General features: G+C 53.7%; 1 protein-coding gene across 1 annotated transcript in view; it reads left to right on the top strand.

Annotated features, from left to right (window-relative positions):
- Window positions 1-3,738: 3,738 nt before the first annotated feature.
- Window positions 3,739-17,087, top strand: part of LOC144941658 (phospholysine phosphohistidine inorganic pyrophosphate phosphatase-like) — a 34,367-nt gene continuing 21,018 nt past the window's right edge. The window contains exon 1 of the mRNA XM_078868016.1: window positions 3,739-3,907. Coding sequence (XP_078724142.1) covers window positions 3,762-3,907 — 146 coding nt within the window. The 5' untranslated portion in view covers window positions 3,739-3,761. The remainder of the gene's footprint in view (window positions 3,908-17,087) is intronic.

The following is a 17,087-nucleotide window of genomic DNA, read 5'->3' as shown; positions in this document are numbered from 1 at the left end:
GCCTCCCATTATATCTGTACCAAATGGAAATTCCCCCGGTACAGCTATTGAAGGCTTCACGAACTACGCAGTCGAAATAGATGTTAAATAATGTGGGAGCCAGAGGACATCCCTGTCGCACCCCAAGGTGTACAGGGAAAGGCTCCGACTCCCGGCCACGTAGTTTTACCCGGGCCCGCTCACCATCATGAAGGTCCTTAATGATCGTGAGCAGAGGGTCAGGGACTCCGAAAGCACGAAGAACAACCCAGAGCCCAGTCCTACTGATGGTATCATAGGCCTTGACCAGGTCAATAAAGCAGAGATGTAGGTTTTTTTGGAATTCCCTACACCTCTGCTGTAGCAGACGGACAGAAAATATGGCATCTGTGCAGGACCGCCCTTTCCTGAAACCGCATTGGGGCTCCGCAAGCCTCTCCTCAGCGTGCCTAGCAAGGCGATGTTGAATAATCCTTGCCAGGACCTTACCCGGAACACTGAGGAGTGAGATGCCCCTGTAGTTATTACAGTCGGTACGGTCCCCCTTCTTAAAGAGGGGGACCACCAGGGCATCCTTCCAGTCCTGCGGAACCCGTCCAGTGGTCCAGACTGTTGTTATGATGTCATATAGGGCAGTCTGTGCACAAACGCCACCCTCCCTCAGCATTTCGCTTGGGAGATCATCTCTGCCCGGTGCCTTCCCTGGTCTCAGACTCCGGATCGCCCTCAGTACTTCCTCAACAGCTGGCACCTCAGCCAGCCACTCACAGGGGGTGACCTCTTCCAATATTTGAGGCACCGCAGCCTCAGCAGGGTTATCCCCACTTTGTGCCATGATGTTTTCCTGGCTGAGAGATTTTCCCTCCCCCAGGACATCACAGAAATGCTCAGCAAATCTGCAAACCTGTTCCTGGGGGTCGGAGATTGGATCACCGTTTTTTCCTCTAATGATGGTAATAGGTGTGGCGCTGCAGGTTACTTTTTTGATGGAGTTAAATAGTGATTTGTGATCGCGGGCCACTGAGGCAGACTCCATCTCCTCAGCAACCCGCGACCACCACCCATCCTTACAGCACCTTACGGCTCTCCGAACCTCAGAGCGAAGGCTGCGGTAAACCTCCTCATTCTCTGACGTGGGATGCTGTAGGCGATGAGAGTGGGCCTGTCGCTTTTTCTCAATTAACCTGAACACCTCCTCTGTCAGCCAGGGTTTCTGGGGAGGTCTGGACCGCGTACCCAAAGCAGCCATTGCAGCTGCATGAGTCACAGTTTTAAACCTCGCCCATTTACCCTCGACATCAGGTGGAGTGGGGGACGATGCCAACCCCAGCTGCAAGCGATGATGAAATTCTCGCTTGCAACTTTCATCAGCTAACTGAGACCAGGCCACTTTTGGTTGGAATGGGATCCTGGGTGTACACCCACCACCGGAGTGGAAGAATGGCAGGCGCATCTTACAGATGACTAGTCGATGGTCAGAGGGCAGATCAGCTCCACGGTAGGTCCTGGTGTCAAGGACATGGGCTCGCATCCGCTGGTCCGTCACTATGTAGTCCAGCAGATGTTCTTGCTTGGACCCGGCATGTATCCATGATGTTGTGTGGATGCGCCGATGCCGGAAGAGCGTGTTGGTAATTACAAGCCCATGGGCTGCACAAAAATCTAGCAGCCTCCTACCGTTATTATTGAGCTGATCTGGCCCATGCCTTCCAATCACTCCAGACCAGGTGTCAGCATCATGACCAACTCGGGCATTGAAGTTACCCAACAAGATGACTCTGTCCCGAGTGGCCACTTTAGCCAGCACCTGTGACAGGAGGTCATAGAAAGCGTCTGACTCATCGGCTTTGCCTGCATCCCTCCACGGATGTTCGTCTTCGGTGGGGGCATAAGTAACCACGACCACCATTCCTCGCCTCTGATTGATGGGAAGGCGAGCCCAAAGTATCCTGGGGCTTACAGCTTCCCACACCTCACCGCCACGCTCCCACGCCCCCTTCATTCTTTTGTTCAGAAGAAGAGCCACACCCTGTTGTTTGGCAGTCTCCTGCCCCGAGTAGAGGACTGTCCACCCCTCATGGTGGCAGGATCCAGAACCAGTCCACCGGACCTCCTGAATGCCACAGAGATCCAGACGGTACCGGTCTAGCTCCCGACAGAGGAGTGGCAGCCTCTCCTCCGCAGTGAGCGTTCGAACATTCCACGTGGCCATCCGCAATGGTTTTTCGTTGTTTCTGGAGGAGCCCCGAGGGTGAAAATTCAATCTCCTGGCTCCGCCAAATGGGGTTTGGCCAGGAGACGTCATAAAAGCCTGACCCCCCGGAGCCTCCGGCACAAGCTTATTAGTTACAGGTCTATGTTTACTTCGTAGTTTAGTGGTGGTTAATTGAAGGTGGAGGGGTTACCAGCCCCTCGCACCCGTCCAGAGCCCCCGTTTAGCCACTGTGGTGGCCACAGACGCCATGAGGGGAGAGGCCAATGGGCATTGGACCTCCCCCCACAGCACTGCCCACGACAGTGTTGCCCGTCCGGCACCTCGAGGAGGTAGGAGGTTGTTTTGCCGGACACACAAATACACACACAAATACACACACACAAATACACACACAAACACACCCACACAAACACACACAAATACACACACACACACAAATAAACACACACACAAATACACACACAAATACACACACACACAAACACACAAATACACACACACAAACACACACAGACACACACAAACACACAACAACCGTCATTCGCCACTGAGTGGCAGTGACGTCACCACGACGCTTGTGCCAGGCCATGTGCACCTTGAGGCCACGTGAAGTGTCGAACGCCCGCTGGCAGGAGGTCATGAGGCAGACCCAGCAGGTGCCACAGGTCGACTGACCGAGATGAACACAAACACACACACAACTCCAGAGGTGACACACACACAATGACGTCACGCACCTAGGGGGGCAGGGGTCAGACATTTGTGACGAGGGGGAGGGGGGTTTGAGAAATGTGACGTCACATTACAATGCGGAACTTTAAATAAATATAGACAACACGTTCTACTTAATTAAATAGACTTTTAAATAAATGTTTTCCCCTACAACATCAAAGTGCAGCGGCACATTAAATACGCACTACAATGACAATAGTTTAAAGCGATTTGAAGCATGTTTTATTTGGGGGGGGCAGAGCTTTGTGACGTCATATTTGAGGGGGGGTCTGACTTTTTGTGACGCCGTGTGACGAAGGGAGGGGGGGGTCAAAAATCGTCCAAAATCGCGTGACGTCATTTATGGACGGCCCCAGCGAGACACAGAGAGATGAAATAGAGACAGAGCTGAGATAGCCAGAGAGATGAGAGAGACTAAAAGATGACAAAGACGAGAGAGACAGATAGAGACAGAGAGAGATGAGAGATCACAACATCCCAAATCCACAGGTGGCCTCTAAGAGAGCGAGGATTTCCCTCTGTGATCTGGCAAGCAGTGCCCGCTTCTCGGTGTTCACACCCTCTTTACCCCTACCCCTCCTACCCCCATTTACCCCTCCCCCTACCCCTCCTACCCCCCTTTACCCCTACCCCCACCCCCGCTACCCCCCTCCTACCCCCCTTTACCCCTCCCCTCCTACCCTCACCCCCCTACCCCCTCCCCCTCCTACCCCCCTTTACCCCTCCCCCTACCCTCCTACTCCCCTTTACCCCTCCCCCTCCTACCCCCACCCACCCCCCGCTACCCCCCTTTACCCCTCCCCCCACCCCCCGCTACCCCCACCCCCCGCCACCAATGGCGGTCCCCGCGCCTCTGTGGGCTCGCGGCGCGCCGCCTGCGGGGCTGCTGCTCGACATCAACGGGGTCCTCTACGACGGCGGCGGCGGCGCGGGAGGAGGAGGAGGCACGGCCATCGCCGGCTCCGTGGACGCCGTCTCCAGGTGGAGAGGGAAGGGGGTCACTGTGGTGGAGAGAGAAGGGGGGCACTGTGGTGGAGAGAGAAGGGGGGCACTGTGGTGGTGGAGAAGGGGGGCACTGTGGTGGAGAGAGAAGGGGGGCACTGTGGTGGAGAGAGAAGGGGGGCACTGTGGTGCAGAGAGAAGGGGGGCACTGCGGTGGAGAAGGGGGGCACTGTGGTGGTGGAGAAGGGGGGCACTGTGGTGGAGAGAGAAGGGGGGCACTGGTGGAGAGAGAAGGGGGGCACTGTGGTGGAGAGAGAAGGAGGGCACTGGTGGAGAGAGAAGGGGGGCACTGTGGTGCAGAGAGAAGGGGGGCACTGCGGTGGAGATGGGGGGCACTGTGGTGGAGAGAGAATGGGGGCACTGTGGTGGAGAGAGAAGGGGGGCACTGTGGTGGAGAGAGAAGGGGGGCACTGCGGTGGAGAAGGGGGCACTGTGGTGGAGAGAGAAGGGGGGCACTGTGGTGCAGAGAGAATGGGGGCACTGTGGTGGAGAGAGAAGGGGGGCACTGTGGTGGAGAGAGAAGGGGGGCACTGTGGTGGAGAGAGAAGGGGGGCACTGTGGTGCAGAGAGAAGGGGGGCACTGCGGTGGAGAAGGGGGGCACTGTGGTGGAGAGAGAAGGGGGGCACTGTGGTGGAGAGAGAAGGGGGGCACTGTGGTGCAGAGAGAAGGGGGGCACTGCGGTGGAGAAGGGGGGCACTGCGGTGGAGAAGGTGGGCACTGTGGTGGTGGAGAAGGGGGGCACTGTGGTGGAGAGAGAAGGGGGGCACTGGTGGAGAAGGGGGGCACTGTGGTGGAGAGAGAAGGGGGGCACTGTGGTGGAGAGAGAAGGGGGGCACTGTGGTGGAGAGAGAAGGGGGGCACTGTGGTGGAGAGAGAAGGGGGGCACTGTGGTGGAGAGAGAAGGGGGGCACTGTGGTGGAGAGAGAAGGGGGGCACTGTGGTGCAGAGCGAAGGGGGGCACTGCGGTGGAGAAGGGGGGCACTGTGGTGGAGAGAGAAGGGGGGCACTGTGGTGGAGAGAGAAGGGGGGCACTGTGGTGCAGAGAGAAGGGGGGCACTGCGGTGGAGAAGGGGGCACTGCGGTGGAGAAGGGGGGCACTGTGGTGGAGAAGGGGGGCACTGCAGTGGAGAAGGGGGGCACTGTGGTGGTGGAGAAGGGGGGCACTGTGGTGGAGAGAGAAGGGGGGCACTGTGGTGGAGAGAGAAGGGGGGCACTGTGGTGGAGAGAGAAGGGGGGCACTGTGGTGGAGAGAGAAGGGGGGCACTGTGGTGGAGAGAGAAGGGGGGCACTGTGGTGGAGAGAGAAGGAGGGCACTGGTGGAGAGAGAAGGGGGGCACTGTGGTGCAGAGAGAAGGGGGGCACTGCGGTGGAGATGGGGGGCACTGTGGTGGAGAGAGAATGGGGGCACTGTGGTGGAGAGAGAAGGGGGGCACTGCGGTGGAGAAGGGGGGCACTGTGGTGGAGAGAGAAGGGGGGCACTGTGGTGCAGAGAGAATGGGGGCACTGTGGTGGAGAGAGAAGGGGGGCACTGTGGTGGAGAGAGAAGGGGGGCACTGTGGTGGAGAGAGAAGGGGGGCACTGTGGTGGAGAGAGAAGGGGGGCACTGTGGTGCAGAGAGAAGGGGGGCACTGCGGTGGAGAAGGGGGGCACTGTGGTGGAGAGAGAAGGGGGGCACTGTGGTGGAGAGAGAAGGGGGGCACTGTGGTGCAGAGAGAAGGGGGGCACTGCGGTGGAGAAGGGGGGCACTGCGGTGGAGAAGGTGGGCACTGTGGTGGTGGAGAAGGGGGGCACTGTGGTGGAGAGAGAAGGGGGGCACTGGTGGAGAAGGGGGGCACTGTGGTGGAGAGAGAAGGGGGGCACTGTGGTGGAGAGAGAAGGGGGGCACTGTGGTGGAGAGAGAAGGAGGGCACTGGTGGAGAGAGAAGGGGGGCACTGTGGTGCAGAGAGAAGGGGGGCACTGCGGTGGAGATGGGGGGCACTGTGGTGGAGAGAGAATGGGGGCACTGTGGTGGAGAGAGAAGGGGGGCACTGCGGTGGAGAAAGGGGCACTGTGGTGGAGAGAGAAGGGGGGCACTGTGGTGCAGAGAGAATGGGGGCACTGTGGTGGAGAGAGAAGGGGGGCACTGTGGTGGAGAGAGAAGGGGGGCACTGTGGTGGAGAGAGAAGGGGGGCACTGTGGTGGAGAGAGAAGGGGGGCACTGTGGTGCAGAGAGAAGGGGGGCACTGCGGTGGAGAAGGGGGGCACTGTGGTGGAGAGAGAAGGGGGGCACTGTGGTGGAGAGAGAAGGGGGGCACTGTGGTGCAGAGAGAAGGGGGGCACTGCGGTGGAGAAGGGGGGCACTGCGGTGGAGAAGGTGGGCACTGTGGTGGTGGAGAAGGGGGGCACTGTGGTGGAGAGAGAAGGGGGGCACTGGTGGAGAAGGGGGGCACTGTGGTGGAGAGAGAAGGGGGGCACTGTGGTGGAGAGAGAAGGGGGGCACTGTGGTGGAGAGAGAAGGGGGGCACTGTGGTGGAGAGAGAAGGGGGGCACTGTGGTGGAGAGAGAAGGGGGGCACTGTGGTGGAGAGAGAAGGGGGGCACTGTGGTGCAGAGCGAAGGGGGGCACTGCGGTGGAGAAGGGGGGCACTGTGGTGGAGAGAGAAGGGGGGCACTGTGGTGGAGAGAGAAGGGGGGCACTGTGGTGCAGAGAGAAGGGGGGCACTGCGGTGGAGAAGGGGGCACTGCGGTGGAGAAGGGGGGCACTGTGGTGGAGAAGGGGGGCACTGCAGTGGAGAAGGGGGGCACTGTGGTGGTGGAGAAGGGGGGCACTGTGGTGGAGAGAGAAGGGGGGCACTGTGGTGGAGAGAGAAGGGGGGCACTGTGGTGGAGAGAGAAGGGGGGCACTGTGGTGGAGAGAGAAGGGGGGCACTGTGGTGGAGAGAGAAGGGGGGCACTGTGGTGGAGAGAGAAGGAGGGCACTGGTGGAGAGAGAAGGGGGGCACTGTGGTGCAGAGAGAAGGGGGGCACTGCGGTGGAGATGGGGGGCACTGTGGTGGAGAGAGAATGGGGGCACTGTGGTGGAGAGAGAAGGGGGGCACTGCGGTGGAGAAGGGGGGCACTGTGGTGGAGAGAGAAGGGGGGCACTGTGGTGCAGAGAGAATGGGGGCACTGTGGTGGAGAGAGAAGGGGGGCACTGTGGTGGAGAGAGAAGGGGGGCACTGTGGTGGAGAGAGAAGGGGGGCACTGTGGTGGAGAGAGAAGGGGGGCACTGTGGTGCAGAGAGAAGGGGGGCACTGCGGTGGAGAAGGGGGGCACTGTGGTGGAGAGAGAAGGGGGGCACTGTGGTGGAGAGAGAAGGGGGGCACTGTGGTGCAGAGAGAAGGGGGGCACTGCGGTGGAGAAGGGGGGCACTGCGGTGGAGAAGGTGGGCACTGTGGTGGTGGAGAAGGGGGGCACTGTGGTGGAGAGAGAAGGGGGGCACTGGTGGAGAAGGGGGGCACTGTGGTGGAGAGAGAAGGGGGGCACTGTGGTGGAGAGAGAAGGGGGGCACTGTGGTGGAGAGAGAAGGGGGGCACTGTGGTGGAGAGAGAAGGGGGGCACTGTGGTGGAGAGAGAAGGGGGGCACTGTGGTGCAGAGCGAAGGGGGGCACTGCGGTGGAGAAGGGGGGCACTGTGGTGGAGAGAGAAGGGGGGCACTGTGGTGCAGAGAGAAGGGGGGCACTGCGGTGGAGAAGGGGGCACTGCGGTGGAGAAGGGGGGCACTGTGGTGGAGAAGGGGGGCATTGTGGTGGAGAGAGAAGGGGGGCACTGTGGTGGAGAGAGAAGGGGGGCACTGTGGTGGAGAAGGGGGGCACTGTGGTGGAGAGAGAAGGGGGGCACTGTGGTGGAGAGAGAAGGGGGGCACTGTGGTGGAGAGAGAAGGGGGGCACTTTGGTGGAGAGAGAAGGGGGGCACTGTGGTGGAGAGAGAAGGGGGGCACTGGTGGAGAGAGAAGGGGGGCACTGTGGTGGAGAGAGAAGGGGGGCACTGTGGTGGTGGAGAAGGGGGGCACTGTGGTGGAGAGAGAAGGGGGGCACTGTGGTGGAGAGAGAAGGGGGGCACTGTGGTGCAGAGAGAAGGGGGGCACTGCGGTGGAGAAGGGGGGCACTGTGGTGGTGGAGAAGGGGGGCACTGTGGTGGAGAGAGAAGGGGGGCACTGGTGGAGAGAGAAGGGGGGCACTGTGGTGGAGAGAGAAGGAGGGCACTGGTGGAGAGAGAAGGGGGGCACTGTGGTGCAGAGAGAAGGGGGGCACTGCGGTGGAGATGGGGGGCACTGTGGTGGAGAGAGAATGGGGGCACTGTGGTGGAGAGAGAAGGGGGGCACTGCGGTGGAGAAGGGGGCACTGTGGTGGAGAGAGAAGGGGGGCACTGTGGTGCAGAGAGAATGGGGGCACTGTGGTGGAGAGAGAAGGGGGGCACTGTGGTGGAGAGAGAAGGGGGGCACTGTGGTGGAGAGAGAAGGGGGGCACTGTGGTGCAGAGAGAAGGGGGGCACTGCGGTGGAGAAGGGGGGCACTGTGGTGGAGAGAGAAGGGGGGCACTGGTGGAGAGAGAAGGGGGGCACTGTGGTGCAGAGAGAAGGGGGGCACTGCGGTGGAGAAGGGGGGCACTGTGGTGGAGAGAGAAGGGGGGCACTGTGGTGGAGAGAGAAGGGGGGCACTGTGGTGCAGAGAGAAGGGGGGCACTGCGGTGGAGAAGGGGGGCACTGCGGTGGAGAAGGTGGGCACTGTGGTGGTGGAGAAGGGGGGCACTGTGGTGGAGAGAGAAGGGGGGCACTGGTGGAGAAGGGGGGCACTGTGGTGGAGAGAGAAGGGGGGCACTGTGGTGGAGAGAGAAGGGGGGCACTGTGGTGGAGAGAGAAGTGGGGCACTGTGGTGGAGAGAGAAGGGGGGCACTGTGGTGGAGAGAGAAGGGGGGCACTGTGGTGCAGAGCGAAGGGGGGCACTGCGGTGGAGAAGGGGGGCACTGTGGTGGAGAGAGAAGGGGGGCACTGTGGTGCAGAGAGAAGGGGGGCACTGCGGTGGAGAAGGGGGCACTGCGGTGGAGAAGGGGGGCACTGTGGTGGAGAAGGGGGGCATTGTGGTGGAGAGAGAAGGGGGGCACTGTGGTGGAGAGAGAAGGGGGGCACTGTGGTGGAGAAGGGGGGCACTGTGGTGGAGAGAGAAGGGGGGCACTGTGGTGGAGAGAGAAGGGGGGCACTGTGGTGGAGAGAGAAGGGGGGCACTTTGGTGGAGAGAGAAGGGGGGCACTGTGGTGGAGAGAGAAGGGGGGCACTGGTGGAGAGAGAAGGGGGGCACTGTGGTGGAGAGAGAAGGGGGGCACTGTGGTGGAGAGAGAAGGGGGGCACTGTGGTGCAGAGAGAAGAGGAGCACTGTGGTGGAGAGAGAAGGGGGGCACTGTGGTGGTGGAGAAGGGGGGCACTGTGGTGGAGAAGGGGGGCACTGGTGGAGAGAGAAGGGGGGCACTGTGGTGGAGAGAGAAGGGGGGCACTGTGGTGGTGCAGAAGGGGGCACTGTGGTGGAGAGAGAAGGGGGGCACTGTGGTGGAGAGAGAAGGGGGGCACTGTGGTGGTGCAGAAGGGGGCACTGTGGTGGAGAGAGAAGGGGGGCACTGTGGTGGAGAGAGAAGGGGGTGGGGCACTGTGATGGAGAGGGAAGGGGGGCACTGTGGTGGAGAGAGAAGGGGGGCACTGTGGTGGTGGAGAAGGAAGGGGGGCACTGTGGTGGAGAGAGAAGGGGGGCGCTGTGGTGGAGAGGGAAGGGGGGCACTGTGGTGGAGAGAGAAGGGGGGCACTGTGGTGGAGAGGGAAGGGGGGGGGGGCACTGTGGTGGAGAGAGAAGGGGGACACTGTGGTGGAGAGAGAAGGGGGGGGGGCACTGTGGTGCAGGTGACCGCAATACAACTCCACGCAACAATGCCGACAACTGCAGCAGATCCTGAGCGACTGCACTAAATCAACTCCTGCCAACCCCGACACACACAAATACTGATTTCACTATGTAACACGACTTTTTGTTCATGGGTAGTAAGTGTTATTTTGTAATTGCTTATACCTTAGAAGTATAGAAAATGGATTTTATTCCCCCAAAAACGTTGCTTTTGTGACCAGGCACTTTATGTGAATGACACAAATGCACACCACATTTTAAATTTCAAAATATCACGGTCCTGGTCACAAAAGCCAAGTTTTTGGGTGAATAACAGCCGTTTTCTGTACCTTTGAGGCATAAGCAATTAGCAAACAACACTTACTACCCAGGAACAAGTAAAATATATTTATTGTTACACTGTTTCCTTCCGGCTGTACCGGGTCAAATCCTACGTGACTTTACCGAAAGAACCTAAGAGTATGAATCCTTGCAGTCACGAACGCTTGCGTATGCGGGGGGGGGGGGGGGTCTACTGACAATGTACGTACGCATAGGAAACGTAGGAGGGGGGGGGTGGTGAAGCCTCAATAATAATTTGTCTACATTGGCCTTCAAATGAGCCACAGTTCAGTGTCTCCAGCTGTCAGACCAAGTACTATGGGAGAAGTGGGACTGTGGGAGAGGTGTCACTTCGTGTGCCACCGTGCCCCTGACTGGAGCTATCACGCAGCTCAGCAAAATAAGTGGCCAAGGTACGCAACGTAATTCTTTAATGCAGCCGTCGGTGGACTACCTGTTTGCTTAAATACGTTACTATTATTAATCCTTGATCATTTCTGCGTGGATTAAATATCGGCCGTTTTATGGGTTTCGGGGGGGGTCAAGTTTAGATAGGTTTTTGCGTACTTACTAAATGGATGGCCTCTTATCCTTGCAACCAAGTTGCGTGCGAGCAGTTGCGGGCAACCCCTGTCAAAAGTGTCGACAGTTGGGGGGACAGCGCAATCGATGGGGGTTTGTGGCTACACTTTCCCTCTGCTATTGAGACACGAGTCTCGTCTGGAAGTTCAGCATTACTGGTTCGTGTCAGCCTCGCCACTGCCGATGAAACCCTGAATGTCAAAACCCGCCAAAAGTGTCGCTTGCATTGAAGCAATGGCTCAGATAACCCTAACCGCTCATGAGACAGTGAATGTGAAAACCGGGCCAAAGTTTCTCTTGTATTGAGGCAATGGTTCAGGTAGACCTGACTGCTGTTGAGACGCGGAATGTCGAAACCGGACCAAACAATGTTGCTGGAGTTATCTATTTACAGAAGGGCGTGTGGCTTGCAGGATGTGCAGAAGTACTTCAATTTTTTATGGAAAGGGCCAGATATGTGGAGGAAACATTGTTTATTCTTTGGGTCTTTCGGTAAAGTCACGTAGATAGGTTCAAAATGAATACAAATATACAAAAAAAACATGACGTTTCGATCACAACACAAGCGATCGTCTTCAGGTGGAAAAAAGGGGGGAAAAGCTTCCAAAGGAAAGCTGTTTTTAAAGGTTTAAGATGGGCGTAGCCAAGTGTCAACTTACAGTGTGCCCAACGACGTGGGCGGGGCACAAGGGCCCTGGGGCCAGCACAAGTGGAGATGGTTATGTTAATGTGGGAAATTAACAACTTTTTGTACTTGTAGTATGCCCAACTTCAAGCGGAGATGGTTATTTTAAATATGAAATCGGAGAATCAAGAGAAGGGTAAGCGCATGAGCCCTGGAGAAATTGGTGAAATAAAATAAAACTAACATCGAAAGGTGACGAGATGAAAACATCACAGCCAGTTATGACTTAAACTGGTTGATGACATCCTTCAAATGATTGCTGAGTTTGTACCCATCCTCATGGTGGAAATTGTGTCTGTGTCTACATATATGGATGGCTTCATGAATGAATCTTTGTTGATAGCCAGTGGGCTTGCAAAGTACCTTCGTCTTAGAGAAATCAATTTCGTGTGAGCCAACCGCATTCAGACAATGATCAGCCACGGCTGAAGTGTTGCTCCTCCTGTGTTTCAAATCTACCTTATGCTCACGAACACGGGCAGAGACATGCCGCTTAGTTTCCCCAATGTAACTACTGCCACAGACACAGATTAGTTTGTAGACGCCGGGGTATTGCATGTCAGGGATCCTATGCTTCACAGATGGGATTAGATCACAAATTTTATGCACTGTGTTAAATCGAACCTGGATCTTGTGTTTGCTCATGATATTGGAAATCTTTTTGGTGACAACTGCTATGTATGGCAAGATGATGGTTTTGATTGGGTCCTCAGATGGTTCTTTCCCAACGGTTGGGGTGATAGCTTTAGGGATTGTGTAGTCAGAATATTCAATCGTCTTGAGAGCTTGGTGCACGTGTTTCACTTCACTGGCTAGGTGATGATGGACGGAGATACATCGAGCTCTATGGTGTAGAGTTTTGATGAGGGAATTCTTCTGGGATGGATGGTGGTGGAAGTCCGGTTTTAGGTAGGCATCAGTATGGGTTGCTTTCCTGTAGACAGAGTGGCCCATTGAGCCATCTGGTCTCATTTCGATGAGAACATCCAATAATGGTAGCTTTCCATCCTTTTCCACCTCCATGGTGAATTTGATGGCTGGGTATATGGAATTCATGCGGTTGAGGAATTGGTTCAGAGCTGGTCGGCCATGTGGCCAGATGACGAACGTGTCATCAACGTATCTCTTCCACAAGGACGGGCGTAGAGTGGATGCCTGGATGTCGTCTGTCTCAAAAATGTTCATGAAAACATTGGCTACAACCGGACATAAGGGAGAACCCATTGGAGTACCTTCAACTTGTTTGTAGAATGTTCCATTCCAGGTGAAGTATGTGTTGGTGAGGCAATGTCTCACCAGGGCCGGTACATAAACATTCAATCCTTGTTGGACCAATCTTCAATGATAGCAATGGTTCATATTCTTAGGTTTTTTTTCGGTAAAGTCACGTAGGTAAAACATCAAAATTAATGAAAATAAAATAAAATAAAACAAAAATCACGACGTTTCGGAGGCAACACAAGTCTCCGTCATCAGGTGGGACCGTCACAGCCGAATTAGCTGCATCAAGTGATGCAGCTAATTCGGCTCTGATGACGGAGACTTGTGTTGCCTCCGAAACGTCGTGATTTTTGTTTTATTTTATTTTATTTTCATTAATTTTGATGTTTTACCTACGTTACTTTACCGAAAAAACCTAAGAATATGAATCCTTGCAGTCACGAAAGCTTCAAATCTAAAGATAGCAATGGTGTTGGGCACAGTAACTTTGGTGAACAAAGAAACTACATCGAAATAACGAGCAAATCACCTAAAAATAGTGATATGTCCTTAATTAACGATACCAAGTGATCTAAGTTAAGTACAGATTAGGTGGTCTTACCAGTGAATGGTTGCAAGGTCCCAGACAGAAATCGGGCCAGTTTGTAGGTGGGTAAGTCAATGGTGGAGACGATGGGACGAAGGGGTGTACCTTACAGCTTGCCTTTGGGAGCTTTTCCCCTCTTTTTCAACGGTTTATTTAACTTCACTTGTGTTTGTCGTGGTCAAATCTTGTAATCAAAAGTTAGTCTACTTCCTGTTGTCCAATCAATTAAAAAATTTGTACACGCACTCATATCCGAAAACAATGCATGCCTGTATCAAAATCGGCATCAAATCATCAATTAATTTCCTCCTTTCAAGCAATTAAAATTTTTGTATGGACGGCTTATTAATTATATATTTTTGCGTAGGTCAAAAACACCACGGTCCCTTCACACTGGCCATAGTCCTTTCAGAAGAGGTGGAAGTTACCCCACACTTTACCCCACAAGATGTGACCTGCCAATTGACCAACTGTGGTGTACCCATTTATGCTGCTCGGTGGACAGAGGTGGGGGTGGGGTTAAAAAAAGAAGCACCTTTAAAACTAAACTTACACTTTTAATTTGACAAGGTAAGGCCCACTGAGCGATATAGCTCTTTTTTGAGAAACGATGGGCCACAAATGATAGCTCAAAAAAGTGGCTTATCACGTGGAAATTTATAGCAGCCGATTTTATAGCAGCACCGTTGTTTCAGCTGCCACGCCTGGAGATCGAACCGGAAACCTCTTGGATTGCCTTCTAATCCTGCGTTGTAATTGTTACATCACGACAGCATCATACTCGAGGATCATCTCATTGTGTGATTTGATTGAGAAATTTTATGTTTTAAAGTACAATTGCAGTCGTTTGTAAGAGATCTCAAAATGGGGGGCTTCCTTACCTGTGAAGATGGAGAGACGAAATGAATCTCAAATTGTACTGAACATCCTGTCAATAAAAACTAGGACCCTTAAAGAATGGAAAATTTCTAATTGGATCTTAATTGTTGTTTGAATCTCGATGGTAAACGGAGCATGACAAAAGCCACGGTATTTTCTCCGAAATGTGATTAACAGTCCTTGGCACAGCCACCCCGTGTCTTCGTTTGCAAAAGGCACCATGTAAATGCCTTGTATTTGAACATTAACTAAATTAAATATAGCTCAAGATCTCTCTCTCGCTCTGTGCCATGTCCCTTGTCAAAGATGTCGGCGATCATGAATTTCCTTTTAGTTATTTCTGTTCATGATTATTTCACTAGAAATGTGCACGAGATACTTCCTGCCAGTTGCATCCAATTGTTCAATTTGCTCATGGTGTAACTGTAATTGTACGAGTCAAAGCATTATTTTCAGTCTCCTGGTATTTCCTCATTACATGTCCAAGAAATCTAACATTGCCTTTCTGTAATTATTATTATTATTCATGTTCTTGTTGTGTACCCTGATGCTATCCCTAAATACATTTGTTCTCATGTCTGTCCGTGAAAAGTTTCACATCCTTCATCTTAACAAAACACATTTCTGTTGATATTCGTTGGGTGTTTCGGTAAAGTCACGTAGATAGGTTCAAACAAAATAACAAAAAACTATTAACGTTTCGAACGCAACACAAGCGGTCGTTTTTTTTCTTCCTGATGACGACCGCTTGTGTTGCGATCGAAATGTAGTTTTTTGTTATTTTGTTATTTTCTTTGAACCTATCTACGTGACTTTACTGAAAGACCTAACGAATATGAATTCCTGCAGTCACGAAAGCTTGAAGTTAAGACATTTCTGTTGCTTAGCTTGCAGCAATGTTTTCCATTTCAGACCCGTTAGTAGGACTGTAATAAGGAAAGTAATATTTTCAGACTTACCGGTATTAACCCTTTCCCATTCCGATGATGTACACGTACGTCATCGAAATTGGACGTAAAAGGCCTTGCGTGAGGGCGCGTGGCACAGTTTGGCGCCGGCTATCATAGAGTGCGGGTGTGTCGCAGCAGTTCTCTGCTGTGAGTACAATGTCTTTAAAAACAGCGGTACTACGCCTCTAAATAAAATTAGCGCTAACCGCTTGCACGCTCGGAGATTCAGTGGTGAATGGGACCCCCACCATGCAACTTGCGGACGTCTCGGAACAGGAAAGGGTTAAGTGTAGCATACTGCATAAAACACTGTTGGTGAAAAAGTAGGAGGCATTTTGTACGAGAAAAATGTGTACTGCCTTAAGTTCGCCTGCTCATTGTCCCTCTGAGAGCTGCTCTGAATAATGTATTGTGTGGCTCAAAGAAATGCACGCATGCGAGTGGGAAATTCTCTATCCCATACACACAGCACGGGTGGAATCCACATTTTTTTCTTTACTGGTTTCTCCTGGCAAGCCAGGGTATGGCACCTCTTCAATGCCCACGGGAAGGGAGTTTCGCAACATTTATACGATCAACGAAGCACCAACCCTCGCTGACTCGACAGTGCTGGATTCGAGTTTTGCGCCACCACCAACCCGGCTAAACTATGCCTGTTTAAAGATACAATTGTCGGCATTGGTCACGACGAAATGGACGTTTGGATTTGTTGCGTCTTATTCTGGTTGTGTCCGCCACAGAGCAGAGCTGGTAATATTCCCGAAGAGTACAAGGAGCCCATTTATTTAGACACAATACTTGCCCTTTGAAACTGGCATTCCACACTTGTTTTCTTGACTCTATCCATCGCCATAAAGGAAAGAACGATTGCAAGAAGACACTAGCCCACTGTTGAACAAGAAACTTGTGAGGATAATTGAGTGATACGTGAGATTTGCCGTGCCATGGCATGTGCACGTGGGTGTTTGTGTGGCTCCGCGTGCACATTTGCGCGTTGGATGTTTTCTGTGCGTACGTGCGTTTGTTTACGAGTGTGTGCAATTGTGCATGCCGTCGACGCACCCGCGCCTACCACTGCACCACCTGAGTTCAGTTTCCCGCCACGGTTAACATCGGTGGCACCTGCTCCGAGCCTCCACCAGGTAAATTCGGCATGAAATGGGTGTCTGGTGCAGTCGGTCGCCAAAAGAAAGGGGGGCTTAGTGGAAGTGTGGGGGTCGGTGGCTTATCACCATCATGAGCTGCAGTAACAGCGTCATAATTAGCATTATAATCATCAACATTTCGTTTTATTTAGCCCTAAACCGTCATCATTGGTATTTTTAGAAGTAAACTGGTGTTTATCTAATATGCTAATTCATATGTTGGAGACCAGCCATATGAATGATTGCACTTTGTCAGAAATGTGTGTGCTGTAGACCTTGTTAATGCACAATTGACATGTTACCATTCCCTGCCTCGGTGCAACTTTGAGAAGCCCATAGCTTGGCTGTAATCTCCTTGTCTTGGGCTTGAATTTCGGGTCTGTGGCTCATCACTGTACTGCCCCATGTTTTTCCTTTGAGGCCTGTCGACCAAAGGGTCGAACTCGATTGGCGACTAAATATATTCCAGTCTGGTCTTGAATTCCTGTCCGTGTGTGACCCGGCCAATCAGCTCTCCACAGTCGATATCATAGCGAGCACTTTGTGGGAAATCAACAGTGGCAGTTCTGTGGAGGGCCTGGATCTCACTTTCAGTGTGGCCAATGCATATTTGAGCATGGAAACACTGACCTTGATAAAATACGTAAAAACATGTCAATATTGTAATAAAGGACTCGACCGCTTGTATCTGTCTCCGTGTCCTTTATTTGGGTTCGTATACTTTTCCCACACGGCTCTCCCCTTGAGACTCTCCGCTTGGCAGCCCCAGGCTGCTGTCGCTCTCGTAGCCTCCTTCTATCTCGTAGCAGTCCCGCTGCTGAACCCTTCGTGCAGACTCCCGCTGCCGATCTTCCCTTGCAGACCCCTGGCTGCTCTCTGCAGCC

The sequence above is a fragment of the Lampetra fluviatilis genome, chromosome 25 (assembly GCF_964198595.1).
Source record: "Lampetra fluviatilis chromosome 25, kcLamFluv1.1, whole genome shotgun sequence".
NCBI lineage: Eukaryota > Metazoa > Chordata > Hyperoartia > Petromyzontiformes > Petromyzontidae > Lampetra > Lampetra fluviatilis.
This window is presented reverse-complemented; position numbering and strand designations above follow the sequence as displayed.